General features: G+C 37.4%; 2 protein-coding genes across 3 annotated transcripts in view; both read right to left on the bottom strand.

The window, feature by feature from the left end:
• Positions 1-2,260, bottom strand: part of CMYA5 (cardiomyopathy associated 5) — a 99,001-nt gene extending 96,741 nt beyond the window's left edge. Inside the window, exon 1 of the mRNA XM_070377269.1 lies at positions 1,998-2,260. Coding sequence (XP_070233370.1) covers positions 1,998-2,152 — 155 coding nt within the window. The 5' untranslated portion in view covers positions 2,153-2,260. The remainder of the gene's footprint in view (positions 1-1,997) is intronic.
• Positions 2,261-6,102: 3,842 nt separating this feature from the next.
• Positions 6,103-17,599, bottom strand: part of TENT2 (terminal nucleotidyltransferase 2) — a 59,388-nt gene continuing 47,891 nt past the window's right edge. For both annotated transcript variants that reach the window (XM_005909462.3, XM_005909463.3), the window contains exons 14-16: positions 10,070-10,161; positions 8,012-8,091; positions 6,103-6,219 (exon numbers count right to left, since the gene is read on the bottom strand). In XM_005909462.3, coding sequence (XP_005909524.1) covers positions 6,145-6,219; positions 8,012-8,091; positions 10,070-10,161 — 247 coding nt within the window. In that variant the 3' untranslated portion in view covers positions 6,103-6,144. The remainder of the gene's footprint in view (positions 6,220-8,011; positions 8,092-10,069; positions 10,162-17,599) is intronic.

Raw genomic sequence — 17,599 nt, 5'->3', positions numbered from 1 at the left:
CTACACATCTCCTTTCTCTCTGCTTCTGCCTCTCTGATCTAAGCCCTGCCCTAACCCAACTTTTCAATCTGCCAGTGAGTCTCATTAATACCACTCTGTTCTCCTAAATCCTGTTCAGAACTTTACTGATTTCTTGTTACTTACGTCATCAAATCCAAAAATTTTTTAATGGGATGGTTTTCAAGACCTCCATCATCATCTACCTCTTCCCTCATGCTTTCCTCCACTCTACTCATTCTGTTTGGCTTGGTGTCCACCTTACCATGTGTAGTCACAGCAGGCTGAAGCTTACTGCGGATAAATCAACTCTTTACCTGAAGACCCTGACCTCTGTCAAAAGGCAATGCAACCCCAAAGTGGTACTCTGAACTGCTGTCAGTTGCTCACATTTTAATTTTTTTTTTGGGGGGGGCGGGGGGCGGGGAACGTGCATCGCATGGCATGTGGGATCTTGTTCCCTGACCAGGGATTAAACCTGCACCCCCTGCAGTGGAGTCTTAACCACTGGACCACCAGGGAAGTCCCAGCTGCTCACTTTTTAGCGTAAACAAGTTTTCAGATTCTCTGCGGGCAAATTTTGGTGGGGCAAGGATAGCGGAGCCTGGATACCACTAAGGGAAAAGGGCTATCAAAGCTAGGGTGGACAGACGCGCCTTCCCAGTACAACCCAGGAACCGCACGTCCCTCCTCCTGCTCCATCTCCCAGATGCCTTCTCTTCTGCTGTTCCTTCCTGCACCTCTTGCCCATTCTCCAGGGCCCACGTCATGCCTACCAATCTGGAAGGCAGTCACAGGCCTACACACCCTCCTGACCTGCCACAGCACCCAGGCTGTCCTTCCCACCGCTCTCGTGTATCTAGCACATCGTCTCACGGTCCCCATAGTGTTTCCTAACTTCTTCCAGAAAGTCTTTGAGGGCAGGGACTGGGCCTGCTCCCCACTTGGTAAACATGCGACCGACATTCCAGACATCTGGGGACACTTCACCCTCAGCAGCGCCATTCTGTGGGCGATTTCAGCTCCAGCGCTGCTGGTCTCCGTTGGGAGCACTTTTACCTTTGGGGGACATGGGCTCTCTGGGGCTCTCTGCAGTGATGCACATCCATCTGTCACCTACCAAACCATTTACTGAAATAACAGATTTAGGAAGGGACACGACTGACTGATAAACCAAAAATCAAACAAATGAAAACCCTAAAACTAAAAACAAACAATAAAACCCCATACTCAAAGAGAACAAGGAAGAATAAAACCAAATTCAAATCGAGATGATTCCTGCTATTCTCATTTTTAGAGGCTACAAGAAAGAAGGCAGTGAGACGGAAATAGAGGGAGACATATCTGTATATAGTATTTCCTAATTGTATTCATGTGTGTTGAAATGTTTGCGACCAAAAAATCAAACAACAACAAAAACAGTATTTTAATAGCAGGGGTGACAAAAATTCAAACTTCTTTTCTCCAGAGAATATATGAGCCTTTGTACCAAAACGAAGTCGTCTTCTAGCGACTTAGGCCAGCACTAGACATTCAGGAGAGCTCCAGTCATTCGAAGTTTCCAGAAAAGCCTTCTCCGCCTGCCCCTCCCCCCGCAACACACACTCTCTTCTCCTCTAGCTCAGGCTTTAAAGATTGTTCCTAGGCTTTGGGACAAATACAAACGTTCTGCACAACTGTGCAGTGAGGCAGGACCCAAGTAAATCCCCGGGAATAAACAAGAGCCGCACGTCACAAGGAGCTGGCTGGGGTGAGGGTTCGGTAATGAAGGAGGAGGGGTGGGGAGGGATGAACTCGGCGCTGCAGGCGAGCCTGTCACTCCAGCTGACAGCGAGCGCCTTCCAGCTCTTCACAAGGCAGCGCCCCCAGAGAAGGAGCGCTTAGCTCGAGGGAAACGAACGCGGGCGCCTAAGATAGGAAGGCAGGGTGCGGCACCGGCCCGCGCAGCGCCTGCCCGCCCCCGGCGGCCGCCCCCCGGGCCTGAGCGAGGGCCCGCGTACCTGGCGTCCGGCTCCGACTCCGACTCCGACTCCGACTCCACGGCCGACTCGTCCTCCTCGCCCCCCGACTGCTCCTCGGCGTCCGGCGCCCGGGTCTCCTCCTCGTCGGCGCCGAGGGCGCTCTCCGCGGCGTGGCTGCCGTCGCTGCTCGCCATCGCGCCTGCCGGGCCGGAGCTGGAGCCGGAGCCGCCCGCGCCGCGCCTGCTGTTCTCCCTCTGACGGCGCCTCCGGCCCGGCTCGGCGGCTCGGGTTCCCTCCCGGGGGCGGGTGGGCCCCGCGACTTTAAATAGAAGGCGTCAAGAGGTTTCGCCACCGAGCTGGGCCCGGGCTCGGCTTCTGTCTTCCCCGGCGTCTGCCAGTTTCCCCAGCCCTCCCCGCCCCAGTCCAGGCAACTTCCTGGCGGGCCTTTGGGCACCCGGCCCCTGCCTCTGCTCTAGAGTGGGTTCGGTAGGCTTTAGGGTTGGGGCCGAGCTGAGCTACTCAATGGGCCCTTATCCCAACCTAACAACTATTCTCTTACAGAGCAGAGCACTTCCTGCTAGTTCAGGCACTCGTAATTATCCCCTGCCAGCTCTGCTGCGGTAGGTTTAACTGATGCTGGTTTGGCTCTGAAGAGCTCGGATGGCTACCTAGCTTGCTCAAGGTCTCCTTGCTAGCAAAGCGACCGAATGGGAGACAAAGTCTGCCCATTTCAAAAGCCCAGTTTTGAACCCGTCTCCTTTTATATTTGCAAATCAATAAACTGTGTTCTCTTTCTCAGTGAGTGACCCTTGGATTATTCAGATAGGAAACTTTTATCTCCACAGATCTTAAACTATGAAGAGGAATAATTTCCCCTACATTGGCCAAAGTCGGTTTTGTCTGAAATTCAACCCAAAGGCCCAGATCATGCCGTGCCCATGCTTAAGATACTTCAATGGCTTTCCACTGCTCTAGGACTAAGCCCAAGCTCCTTGGGAAGATAAACGCTTAACAACTCACATCATAGCTGCCTCCTCTCTTCTTTAGAAGACAGGAGTTCTAACATAAATCAAGTCACACCACCCTGTCTTTATTTACAAATTCCTCTCCCCTGAAACTTTCTTCCGGCCTTTATTTACCTGTATACTCATGATTCAAGACTGTACCCTGCTCTGGAATCCCCAGCTTAAGCTCAATACTCCTGCTTCAAGTTCCCACATTATCCTATATTAAAATTGTGTCTCTTTCCCTGACTAGATCGTAAGTTTGTTACTCATCTTTGTCCCACTATCCCCATTTCTTACAAGCATGGAAGTTTAGCAAAGTACTTAGCATATATTAGGTGCTTAATCAATGTCCCCTGCACTGAAGAGACCAGGACCAAGACCAACTATGTACAAGTAGAGGTATCTTTGCAATACATATTTTTTTTTCCATAAGGATGATTTTATGGCTAGAAGAGCTAACACTGATTTTTAATTACAGCAAATTCTATTAATAGAGTTGTTAAATATGATAAATGTAAATTAGGCAGTATTCCCCAGTAACATGAGCTTGTGTGTGTGCATTAGGTCTGTGAGGAAAAGACCTGCAGCTAGTTGAAACGCAGTTCAGAAGCATCAGCCAGGGGCCATGTGAGGGAAGACAGCAGAGTCCAGTCTTCCAGCATTCACTAAATCAGGTTTAACATCAGAAATACGCCTTCTTTTACAGGAGCTAGGCTTTTGCATTAGTAACCCCAAATGTCTGCTCACTAGGACAAAAAGGAACCAATGACAGCTATGGGCATCTATTAAATATTAATCAAAACCACAGGTAGTCATTGTGTATTCCCTCCATTTAACTCAAAATTTGTTATGAACACTAACTACAGTCAACAAGACTTGTGAAGATCCTAGCTCAAACCAATCCAAAATTTAGAACTGCAGTACAAACTGCATGTTTTAAACTTTCTGGCACTACTTTCTTAACGATGCAAATAAACAGAAATGGCCAGATCAATATAAACAGAAAATAAGAGAATGTATTATTCACAACACAAATAAGTAATTCATATTGAAAACAATTTAAAAGCCTAAAAACTTCTCATATATTGACATACCACTTATCTGACATATTTAGCAGTCACTAGTGCATAATCTTAGCTTTGATTTACAACTGGGTATTGATACCCAGTTTGTATTGATTTACAATTGGGTATAAATTTATTAACATTTTGATCTATTTGTTACAGCAATACAGCTGAAAAGCAGGAGCACTGAGATGGGGCTGCCAGGGGTCACTGAAAGCTGAGAAAACAGTGGCAGTGAAGATGTCCATGATAAATTCTGGGGTTTTACTAGGAAATGTAATACTGTAGAGGGAGAATGCCCTAGACACCCGAGAGCTACACAGGATTATGGAGTACTATGGCTATTATTTATTGTTTATAATTATTACCTGGAGTCATTACTAGAATATTAATTAAATACAACACATTCTGATAAGAGTTGCACAGTATAAGATACAATTAAGAGAAATTTCCAGAAAAAAAAAATAGTATATTAAAGCTTAATTACTTCAAAAGCATTAATCACTAGTAAACTGAAAAATTCATCTGTGTGGAAAGCTTCATTCCTAATAATGCCAGAGAAATAGGTGCTGATGTGGCTAGTTGGCTTAACCAAAAATGAACTTGATTTCAAGATTCTCTGCATAATCTAAATAATTACACACAATAACCGGATTTAGTTCAGTTCCAGATGAGAACTACACCCTCAATCTCATCTCAGAAGCGAAGACTTCCACAGAAAAAAACAAACCACCCCCCCAAAAAAAAACATATCAACAATTTTCATATATAAACTTTATTCCATTTGATCATACAAAATTTTAAACTTAAAGAAAAAAATGAAAATATGCACCTTTTACAAGTCAAAAAGCAAGTCTTAGCATTTGAATTGGTCTGCAAAAAATCCAAATACATTAGAGGTAACAAACTGTGCCTCAGCAGGTCTTAAAAAAAGTTGTACACAGTCCTTTAGAAAAAGTTAGAACTGTTTTTTAAGATTATTTATATTTAAATTTACAGGCACTGACCAATTTACAAATATTTACACCAAAAACAACCTTAATAAACACTGTAGCTTTTTTAGCAGCCACCACTATTTCTTCTTGTGGAAAAGAAATACTAAAAAAGAAACCTTTACAAATGCTATGCTTTTATTTATAGTAATTTTATGTCTTATCTAGAACATTTTATAGTGGCTTACTACTGACAACTTCCAGTTTAGATTACAATCCTATAATTATACACAGATAAAACTCTGAATCTATCAATAGGATATAATCTCAATTTTGATCTTTCAGTTTCTGTTGCTTCATATCACAGGAAAAATAAAAGCAGGAAAATGGGAAGTAAAGCAAACGGGCATATTGCACTAAGCTATCATAAAGCACAGAGAACTTAATCTTTTCGAAATGTCTACACTGAACCAATTCTTCAAAACAATTCCCTAACTGCTGTATAATACAGAGTTAGTGCTCATATTACTAGTGCAAAATGTACTGTTGTTCAACACAAAATTTAAAGCAATCTTGAGTCCACCAAAGGCATGTGAGGTACTAATGAAATACTATTATGTACACAACCAGAGCCTCAGTCTTTCCTGATCAGTCAAGTGAGGGCTTAGGGCAACTGTCCAGTATCTCCTGCCTCTGTAGTTCTTTCAATGAAATCAAAGATGTCATTTTGCTTCAAGTAACTGAATAACTGACTCAAACCTTCACTTCACTAGAAGAGACTTAGGCAACAAACCATCTATTGAAGGTCCTACTTTAAGGATGTAGGAATCAGACCCTTTCCAAAAAAGTCCACATGTCTCTTCAGTGTTAGCATGTGGTACAATTAATTAAAGTTATAGCAAAAACCTTTTATTTGTTCGATAATTCCCCCAAAAATATTTTATCTGATCTCCTGAAAATTCATGCCATAATATTACTAACCATCAATGTAAACATTTTCAAAAATACATCTTTAAATCAAAGGGTTTTATTAGGAAACATCATAATAAAATATGCACTCTTTATATAAGTATGTCTTAAGAATAAAACATGAAAACAAGAACAATTAAAAAGAAACCACGATGAAGGTAGACAAAACGTATTATGATGTTACTACTGTTCTTTATTAAGAAATAGAGGCCAGTTATCTTTTCAGGATAGCAGCTCTTAAAGGTAGTATACTGTTCAAATCTTTTCTGTTTTTCAATCTGTGCCATGACTGGAAGAGAAAGAAAAAATCATTCTTAAAACCTAAAATATATGTGAAACAAAGGACTGAAAGGGGAGTTATTAGAATGTTAACAGTGATTTTCCTAGGCAGTAAAATTTGGGGTGACTTTTTTGTGTATGCTTTTAATCTCCCAAGTTTTTAGCAAGAGTAAAAGTATTGCTTCTGTCATCTGAAACAAAATGTTATTTAAAAATTTTACATCTGTATAGTTCGAATTCATTCATAAAGAAGTGCACACACAGGTGGTACAAAAAACAAGCAACTGACAACATTAACATTTATTCACAAATTTAGACGTCATTTAAAATATGAAAGTAATTAATACAAAAACTGGGTTTGAGAGAGTAGGGAAAGACTACTTCAATTATTTGATTGACTTATTTTGTATCTAGAAAGCTGTCAATTAAAAATTTTATTTATAAAGGAGAGAGTAAATAAAGCATTTTATACAATGAATCTAGAAGAGTGAATAGAATCTTTAAGAAGAAAAAAAAAGAAGGAAAATGAAATTCTTGTTTATAAGCTAAAAATTAGGCCCACTACCCAAAAATGTGGCTGCAATCTTTGAGGCTGTTCTCACTTCAATTGTTCAACTGACTAAAAATATTGGTTTTATACCTAAACAATCACAAGACATGTGGTGCTAGTAGTAAAGAACCCACCCACCAAAACAAGAGACTTAAGAGATGGGGCTCAAGCCTGGGTCAGGAAGATCCCCTGGAGGAGGGCATGGCAATTGACTATAGTATTCTTGCCCAGAGAATCCCATGGACAGAGCAGCCTGGCAGACTATGGTCTACAGGGTTGCAGAGTCAGACACAACTGAAGCGACGTAGCATGCATGCAGGCCCACTCATTAATAAGAATGACAATGTAGAAATGCTATTTTTGAGTTCTCAATTTAATCTGATAGACAAAATATTCCCTCTTGGATACTTGGTTTGCCCTGCAGAATTCCATTTCATTAAAAATTTTCTATTCTGGTTGACAAACTGTGAGAGGGCCTAATTTGAAGGACAGCTTGTAATATGATACACTTGCATTTTTAATTATCATCAAAATACAATCTACTTGGTTATCTTGATAACAAAAAAACTAAACCTCTAAAATTCCTTGATCTCTTTCTTCTGTGAAGCACTCTCTTATACGTCTCAAAGTACATATTTCTATCAGTGTGTTTCTACTGTGTACTGTTGAATTACTTGAAGCTAGGAGTCAATCAATCTTAGCAAAATCACTGATGAATAAATTCATACTGCGGACTAGGGAGCTAAGGAATAAACTACAGTCTACATATATATGACTAAAGTGTATATACATAAAATGTGTGTGCACAGAAACACACACACATCTTGTTTAACTATATTTAACTAGAATATAAATAAAGATAAAATGGAGCCCTCATTCCTTGTTACAATTGGGTATACAGAAGAAAAACATGGAACAGACATGGCTGTCTTCTAAAGCTACAGGTTCCCTGACATTTTAAGGAGAGAAGGGAGTCCTTTAAATTTTATTCATTCATTTTGAGAGCTTAATAAGCTCACTGTGAAAATGCTTATATCCACAAAGTGAAAGCCATGTGAGTAAAAGCAGAGTCAGATCTCTGTAGAGGCAAAGTATTTTTAAATTCAAGTAATAAAGTCCCCACTGTGCCCTACTGATTGCTCCACAGCACAGGAACCAGAGCTATTCTTTCCTATTACATACTTGTTTTTTTTAATTTTCAAAGCACAGTAGTGCACTAATGTTTCTAGAGTTAATCTGATGCATTATTTACCTTTAAAAACTGATCCTTGATCATATCAAACTTCTGCTTTTCATGCACAGCTCTTGCTGTATTTGTTCCATCAAAAGGTTCTACAATGTTAAATGCACATATAAACAAGATATTATTAAAATGAGAACTTCAGTTTTTTATTTAATTACATGAAACTGCCAATATTTTGACAGTTTTTGACCTACATAATAGCAACTGCATCTTCTTAGATTTATGCTTACAGAAAACAGTTTTATAATAACTATGAACTATCAAAGTAAATACAATTAAAGTGAGATATCTAAAATGAAGTAACCAGCACAGGTATTAAGTCTAAATAACAAAAATATTAAGTCTAAATCACAAAAGTAGGCAAGATTTCTGAAGAATTAGCGAGTCAGGAACCTACTGTGAAAAGAATAAATATAAGTTAAAGAATAAAGAGTTATCAAAAGGAATAAAAGCCACTATACCAAGAGATACAGTGTCAAATATCACAGAAAGGTAATTTTAAATTTAACTTAGAAGACCACTGATTTGTCTAGTAGGAAAAAGGTCAATGCCTTTGAAAGTAGAGGTTTAATACCAGGGAGGACGGCAGACAGTACAGAGAATTATGGGGTGACTAAATGGCTTTAAAAAAAGCGGTGAGAACAGTGACTTGGCAGTGAAAGAGAGAAAAACAGGACAGCAAGTGAGACAAGAGAACAGAAGAAGAAATTTTGTGTGTGTTTCCAACATTACCTTCCAAGTCTTCATCCTTACTCTACTCACCCTTCACCCACAAAATAAGAGAATAGTTCATATACAGATACAAACTGATTCTATTTAAGAGAACAAGGAAACTGAAGATAAAAGTGAGAAAGGGAGGATAACTAAAGGCATTAGGAATGAAATGGGGGCTGAAATAATGCCAGTAGCAGGTTAAAACTAGAGTTTACGAATTTTAGCACTAAAAAAGAGGAAAAAAAAAAGTACAGAAAGATCCAGCAGAATCTACTTTCAATCAGTAGGATGAAGTCAAGAGTATTTTTCAAAGATAAGAAGATGTATGTATGCTATAAAGTTGAAAGGAGGGACTGAACAGAAAGAGAATGAAGTTGTTAGAATGAGGGGGAAGACCTCAAAAAAGTGTGAATGTGATGGAGAGGTTAACTTTAAGTATGTCATATAATCTAATCAGGTCCACAATTTTTAAAATTCCTTTTTTTAATTGCTCGGAAAGGCTATTTCAAACAAGAGTTTATTATCACTGTACTTCTTAGAACAGATAATGCCATATGCCAAACTATCAAATCACATAGTGTATAGCACTTTAAAATTGTATTTAATATTCACAAGAACCAAGTAACTAAAATATAAACACACTGTGCAATTTAGCAAACCAAACACCAAAGCAGGAGATTCAATTTCACATTTATAAACTCTTAAAATGTTGCATTATAATTCAAGATTAAAATATTTTAAATTTGAGTGTTTTCCTACAAATGCCATATTTCAACCCTTTAATTCCTTTTTATCTCAAGATTTACAAATGTCATCAACCTGGAATCTGTGAGAACAATATTGCCTCTTGAAGTTAGTTTCCACCAACCTAAAGAAGTATTCAACTACATGTAAATTAATTTTAGAGAATAGAATATCTCACAGCATTTAATTTTAAAAGAAAAATCAATTTATAGTCATAAAATCAAGCTCAAGCTTGTATCAATTATCAATATTTAAGCATAAAAAAACTAATTTCATTTCAAAGAACCATCACATGAAGAAAGTATTTTCTTCCACCTATAACTCATGAAAATAAATTTCAGCCAACTACAAGCATGAGGGATGCATGTAGACTGCTCAAATCTTACCGACTAGAAACATTTACCACCTAAATTTGTTTATTATTTCTTACAATGAAAGAAGCTTAAACCATGTTTTAAAAATTAAAATCTTATGATTAAAAAACTTATAAACCACTTTAGGACATAAATGTATTACTTTTACATGAAATATAAGCTGAAATTATTCAAGTGCTTCTGTCAGTACTAGATAAGTTGGATGGTAAACAGAAACTAGTTGTGGGAAAACTACCTTCTACACAGATGTATTTATTTCTCCATTCAATACCATCAGGCCTGGGAATGGCTTTGGCTTCACGAACTGAAATCATCTGACTATTCCAGCTGTAAAAAGAAAAATATTCATGTTGTTGTACAGCAGAAACTAACACAACATCATAAAGCAAATATACTCCAACTTTAAAGAAAAGAAAAACATTAATCATATTAACTATTTTCTTAACTTCCCTTTTACTATTTTTATTATATCAATAGTTAGGCATACTCTGATTTTCTCATAGAACTGAAATCTGCCTCAGCTCTCTGCACCTCAAGTCTCATTTCCCCTTCTCTACTTTTTTGTTTCCATAAAACTTAGGTTTCTAATCATTTGCTTATGTATGTTATTTATTGTGTCTCCTCTAACTAGATGAGAGCTCCAAGATGCTGAGCTATTTATTTTTGTTTTGTTCTTTTACTGTTCATTTAGTTGCTTAGTATCAACTAGGTATTCAATAAATATTTTTTTAATAAATGAAGTAATAAGAAAAATAATCTGTAAGTAGGCAAACAACTGTTTCTTGTTAAACCCCAGTAAGAATTTTTTATTTTTTAAGAGAGGTAATCTTCTTGTGTTGTTTTTTAGTATCATTAACTAATTTTTGTTCAGGTGTACCTCTACTGATACGATTTATGGTAGAAATTTTAGAAAAAGAATACTCTATGAAAACATACTGTTATTGCTGTGTATCAGATGTAGCTGTTTATAGTGAAGTTTTAGTCAAGCAAAGCAATTTTATCAGCATGCTTGAAGGTCGACTGTCCAGTCTTTAGTAAGGCCTAACCTTACACTGTTGTTTTTTTAATTTATAATAATTTTGTATAACTTTCCTTTTTTCAAAAAACATTTTAAAAACATAAAACTACTCAGCTTGTATTCAAGAAAAAAATGAGTCTGGGGGAAGCTGGTATCTTTTTTTTTTTCCAGTTGTGTTCAGCTTTTCCATCATTCCAGGAGGAGGAAGACGATAGTTTGGGACGTTCCAAATGCAACACTCATCCTACTCTTTCTCTATTTATTAGAGAATCCATAAGGATATAACCGTGGATCCAACATGGCATTTGTTTCTGGAAAACTGACCAATTTCTATGTTAAACATGCAAGAAAACACTGCATCTTGTGAAGTTTCATAATTGAAAATGATCCTCAAAGTATGACTATTTTTTCTTATTCAGAGTACAGTTTAGGAATAGCTTGCAAAGACAGTTTTAAGTTCTTTAAAAATATATGTCAGAATTTATGCTTTTTAAAAGTAAGTGGGCTGTCAAAAAGAAATACTTAGTACTGGTTACAGTAAGATGTTTTTCACTACTAAAAAATGAACTTTTTCCTGAGACTCCTTGTTTCAAATGTCAACTTACAGGACAGGTGAATCTGCAGTAGAATTAATATTGGAAACATTATGTTAAAAAAAAAAAAGAGGTGGACTGATTTTTTCCTCTCAGACAAGTTTAAAACGTTGAAACACCACATCCTGCTGTTAAACTAAAACTTTTACTTCCTTAAGTCAAAGGACTCTCCTTACTTCTATTAAACTCAACCCTGAATTCTAAACTGGATCACAGAAACATATGTGACACATTCATATTCACTTTTTCACCCCTAACCAGATATTACTTAATCTTCAACCTATAATCAGCCCAAATTATTATTTAAATGACTGTATCATCTGAAGTACTTCACAGAGGGGAAAAAAGAATATTTGAATCACTACTATTTAGACTGATTAAAACTACCGCATTTTTAAAGAACTTTTAAATATGTCTACATTATTAAATATTTCAAATCATAAAACATGATATATAACTTTTATACAATTTTTAATCTTATAGGTGAATTTCAATGTAGAATTCAAATGGTTATTTAGAAATATTTTCCCTACACATTTCCTTCTTTAAAACAGGCTCTAAAGTAAGCCTTTTGTCATACCATATTTCTCTACTGTAACTTCCTTGCCATATGAAAATTTGTTACTGTCACTCAATAATTAAAGTATAAAATAAGACAATCTATAAAAGAGTGATGTTTCAGGAAAAAAACAACAGATATGGGACTTAATTTAATCTAAAACAGATTAGATAACAATAATCTTTTGAATACAAAACAGATTTCTGACTTTTTATTGGTAAGATATTGGCTTTTTTCATCAGTAATGGTAATGGACTGGTACTCATTTTTTTGTGACAAAGTTTATTTTGAGACAACTGATTAAATTGGAAATGTAGTCTTCAACAACATTACAAGGAAAAATTCTTCTGGCAAAGATAAAATGATGGGTCTGATACCACATGGCTACATATATACTCAAACTAGTTAAATTAAGTGAAAAAATGTTATTTTTTTGGTCTTAGTAATTACTAAGGGCTGAGAAGCAAACACTTTGTTAGGGATTTCAAATCCTGTACACAGAAAAACTTGAATCCTAGAGTTCTGTTTTGACTGGCTTCTCTTCTGCCTGACCCTTTAAATGCCAGTATCAAGACTTTGTCTTTTTCAATCTTCTTCAAATGCTAGACCACCCATCCCAGGCCAGGCTTCCGTACTCTGATGTTTCTTTTCCTGTCTTTTTCTCCAGTTATTAAGCCCCAGACCAAAATTTACAACAAGATGTCCTGCAGACAACACTGGGCCCACATTTTCAAGACTGAATATACCCTATCCACGGTCAACTATTAAAATCCCTTCCTTGTACATCCCTCAACTCTCCTACCTGCTCTTGCAGCACTGAACAACTATAATTAAATCTTTATTCCAATCCTTTCCCAAGGAGTGAAACAGGACTGGAAAAAAAAAATGCAACCATGTTGACCTTTGAATTTATGATCAGTTTAAATTCATGATGACTTAGCTCAAAAGAATCCTAAATGCTACTGCCCAGCAGTCATCCTGTATTTCCCCGGTTCACTCACTCCTTCACTCTTCTACATAACAATTCTGCCTTGTCCCTGCCTCTCAAACCTCCCAAACCTCCTCCTTCACACTCATTCCCTGCTGACGCTGACGTCCAGGCTTCATTTCACTAAAAAAGTAAAGCAGTCAAAAGACAGTATCTACTAGTCTCCACCACATCAGTCCACACTTGTCCGTACATAATTTTCCATTATTATAATGAATCATCAGTGCTTTACTCCATTTGTGGTACAGATTCCAATTCTCCTCTATTCAAACAAGAAGGCTGTTCAACAATTTGCTTCAACTTGGACTTCTCTGGTGGCACAGCAGATAAGAATCCACCTGTCAATGCAGGGGACACGAGTTTGAGCTGTGGGCCAGGAAGATCCCACATGCTGTGGAGCACCTAAGCCCTAGTACCACAACTACTGAGTCCATGTGCTGCAACTTCTGAAGCCTGCACCTAAAGTCTGAGCACCACAATGAAGAGTAGCCCCCAGTCACAAGAGAAAGCCCACACAAAGCAACCAAGACCCAGTGCAGTCATAAATAAACAAATAAAACTATTTTTAAAAATTTACAACTTTTCTGGTATCACCAATTTTACCATCAACATGGGTTATTTCTCCTTTCTAAAAACAAATACTCAACTCCACTTAATCCTTCAATTTCTACCCTATTGTTTCTGCCCCCTTTCAGTTCAGTTCAGTTCAGTCACTCAGTCGTGTCCGACTCTTTGCGACCCCATGAATCGCAACACGCCAGGCCTCCCTGTCCATCACCAACTGCCCCCTTTACAAGTATGTAAATCCCCCAAGAGAATTCGCTACACCACCTGTATCTAAATCCTCCCTTCCCTTTCTCTTTAGCTCACACCAATAAGGCTTTTTGTCCATACTGTTACGCTAAGACTGCTCCTGCCAAGGGTCCAGTAGCATCCACATTGACCAATGCTTCAATGGTCAGCTTTTAGTTCTCATTTTGTACTTGATCAATCAAAAATGCAACACAAATAATCACTCCTTCCTCCTCAAAATGTTTTCCCCACTTTGATTCCAAAACACAACATTCTATTGGCTTCCCTCCTTTCTCAATGAGTCTTCCTTTTTAGACTACTACATTACATATTAGTTCCTTCTCATACCTACATCTCATTTTTAGTTCATCTTTGTATTATGACACTTTTCAAATGGAAAAATGAAAAGCATATGGGGGAAAAGTATGGGGGAAGGGATAGTTAGGTTTGGGATGGCCATGTACACACTGCTATATATAAAATGGATAACCAACAAGGACCTACTGTATAGCAGATGGAACTCAGCTCAATGTTACACGGCAGCCTGGACAGGAGAGGAGTTTGGGGGAGAGTGGATACATGTACATGTTATGGTTGAGACACTTCATTATCCACCTGAATCTATTACAGATTTTTGTTAATCTATTACAGCTGTTTGTTAATCAGCTATACCCCAATACAAAATAAAATGTTTTTAAAAAATTAGAAAACAGCAAAATTCTGTAAAGCAATTATCCTTCAATATAAAATAATTTTTAAAAAATGAAAAAAACATAAAATTCAAAAGCAATTCAACAGTTGTTAATACTCTGCCACATTTGCTTGTGTGTGTACCTATACGTGTATATTTTGAACTAAACCATTTATTAAGCTCTAGCAGAGAGAAACTTCATTTCTTAATCCTTTGGCATATACCTAAGAATAAGGCCATTCTCCTTCATAACATCAGCAGCATTAAGACATTAATGTAACTCAAATGCCTTTTATAATTTCACCACCCCAATCAGACTGCAATCAAGCTTCATCCATTGTATTTGATTGTTCCATCTCTTTAATCTGGAAACGTTCCCTCCACTTTTTTAAAACTTTGACTTTTTGAGAAATTAGGCCAGTTGTTTCACAGAATATCTACCTTCTAAACTGTCTCTCTCTCTTCATTGCATCACTTAAAACATTCATGTATCTTCTTAACCCTGTATACCTAAGACATCGGAGTATCTAAGGGTTTATTAGTCTTTGGACCTTTTCTCTCTTCTACCTTGGTTTTCTCAAAAAGTTTTCTAGCTTTTAAATCCCATCTACCAGATGAAAACCCCCTAAAAACCCCTAAAACTGTGACCTCTCTCCTGCACTCTAGAAATACATATCCAACTCTCTAGTTAAAATCTCTACTTGAATATTTTGTGGGTATCTCAATCCTAAAACATTAAAAATCAGTAATGTTTCTCCCTTGCTTTTCACATCACACCTAGGGGCATCTCCATACTTTCAGTTCCTTAGGTCTCAAACTTTTAAGTCATTCTTGGCTCTTCTCTTTCTCTATGTCACATTAATCTGGTGCAAATTAAAACATAAGCAAAATCTGACCACTTCTCATCCACTTCCGCTGCAACCACTTTTATCTAACTAAGTCACATGGTTTCTCTTCGATTACCACAATACCTTCCTAAACAGTCTCCCTGCTTCTGCCTCTGGCTCCCCCTTCAGTTTACTTTCATCCAGCAAAATGTTACAAACTAAATCAGATCACATAATTTTTCTACTGAAACCCCTTCAGTGATTTCCCACTTTGAGAGAAAAACTCAAAGCTATCAAAATTCATTATAAGACCCTACATGACATGGACTTTCTTAATTCTCTGACATTCTTAGCTTCTACACTCTGTTCCAGTCACACTGGTCTCTTTGCTATTCTTTGAACATGAGCAAACCTCCACTTCAGGGTCTTTGCAGTTGCTCTTCCTTCTGTTCTTCTCCCATGTAGACATGTAACTCACAACTTCCACTCCACTGGATCTTTTTTTCAAAGGTCACCTTTTTGGTGAGAATATTCTCTCTCTATGCTAGGTATTAAATGGCAATACAGGTATTAAAACAGCAACAACTACACACATCAGAATCTTTTTTGCTTTAAAAAAAATTTTTTTCTCCACTTACCACCATCTAACATAGTATACATTTTATTTATTGTCTGTCTCTCCATGACTCTCTACATAAACTCCATGAAGACAGTTTTAACTGCCATATCCCCAGTGTATAGAAAATAGCCTGGTATACAGTAGGCACTCAGTGGTTTACTGACTAAATAAAATAAAGAATAAGTAAGAATAAGACGGAGATTAAAAAAATTGGATCTTTGTATTTTTTTTAAAGTATGTATTTAAGTATATAAGTATGTACTTTTAATTCAACAGACAGACTAGCAGTAATGACGTGTGATTAGACATCAAAAAAATAAAGGCGATTATAAAATAGATACCTTTTAAGGTTCCTAGAATCTCCATATCTATGAGTCTATAAGATATTTAAAACTTTTAAATATAAATTTTTCTTTTTCCTAAAATATAAATGATTAAACTGACTGTACATTTCCCAGATTCCCTGAGCCACTTGACCCCCTTTCTCCTATCCTGTCAGTTCCCTGCTGCGGGGTAAATTTCTAGAAACTTGGCTTCATTTTTGTAATTTTCAGCAGCAAGGTTTAAGGAGAAAGCTGTGAGTCAAGAAGGTAAGAAAATCTTAGCAATTTTTAAATGGCTGTATAAAAATCTCTGCAACATTTATACCATGTATTCTAGCATCCTTTCACAGGCATTTAATTCTTTGTCTCTCAGTAAAGGGAATTTTTTAACTGAGTATCTCAAACTTCAGAAGAAATCCTTACAAACCCTTCTAATGGCTGCCAGGATTCCTACAACAGGCACCTAGTTCATTACCATGACTAACTCTTGGCTATGCTCCCTATCGTCAAATTTCTGAAAATATCTGGTATGAAACAACAGTGCGCTACATGATCAAACAGGAGATAAATATGTCACGTGAATCATGCTTCGTAATAACAAGTGTATCTAAAAGCTCAAAACCTCTCTCCAAGCACCAGCATTCTAGTGCCATGTCACACCACACAGCAAGCTCAAAGTGAACTAACACACAAATCTGAACGTCTATCATTTTGTTTCAGTCATTTCACTTGAAAAGCAAGTGATTTTCAAGGCATTTCCCTAGATGCTCTAATCCTAAACTCAACATGGCAGAAAAATACCTTTCTTCTATGAATCCCTTCCCTCTCTACAAACTTTCCCCAATATCTAATTGACATGACACCACAGATATGCTGATGCAGTCTAACAATTAAGCATGTGAGAGATACATTAAGCATTTGGAGACACTGGAATCCGAGTCTTGGTTCTCTGGTTATCTAACTATATCATCAGAGGACAAAGTTCACAAATTCCCAAAGCATGAAAGGGAGTTATTGTGAGGATTAAATGAGGTAATACATGGGAATCACTCAGCATACTGCAGGGCACTAGGTAAACATTCATGAAACATTAGCTATTATCATTGCAACATCTTAAAAAAGTCTTAACTCCAGAATGATGTTTATAGTCTCTTATGTCCCATATAGACTTAAATTTTTCCTTTATATAAACAAAGGCTCCTCCTTCCTTTATATTTTTGCTGCCTAGACTTACATTCAGGTCCTAATCATTTTAACCTGAATTATTAAAACCTCATTCTTACTGAACTACTTTCCTTTAGCACTTTTCTTACTCCTTTTGTTAACCTAACTCAGTAATTTTTAAGTCACCTTAA

Source organism: Bos mutus, chromosome 10, assembly GCF_027580195.1.
Source record: "Bos mutus isolate GX-2022 chromosome 10, NWIPB_WYAK_1.1, whole genome shotgun sequence".
NCBI lineage: Eukaryota > Metazoa > Chordata > Mammalia > Artiodactyla > Bovidae > Bos > Bos mutus.
This window is presented reverse-complemented; position numbering and strand designations above follow the sequence as displayed.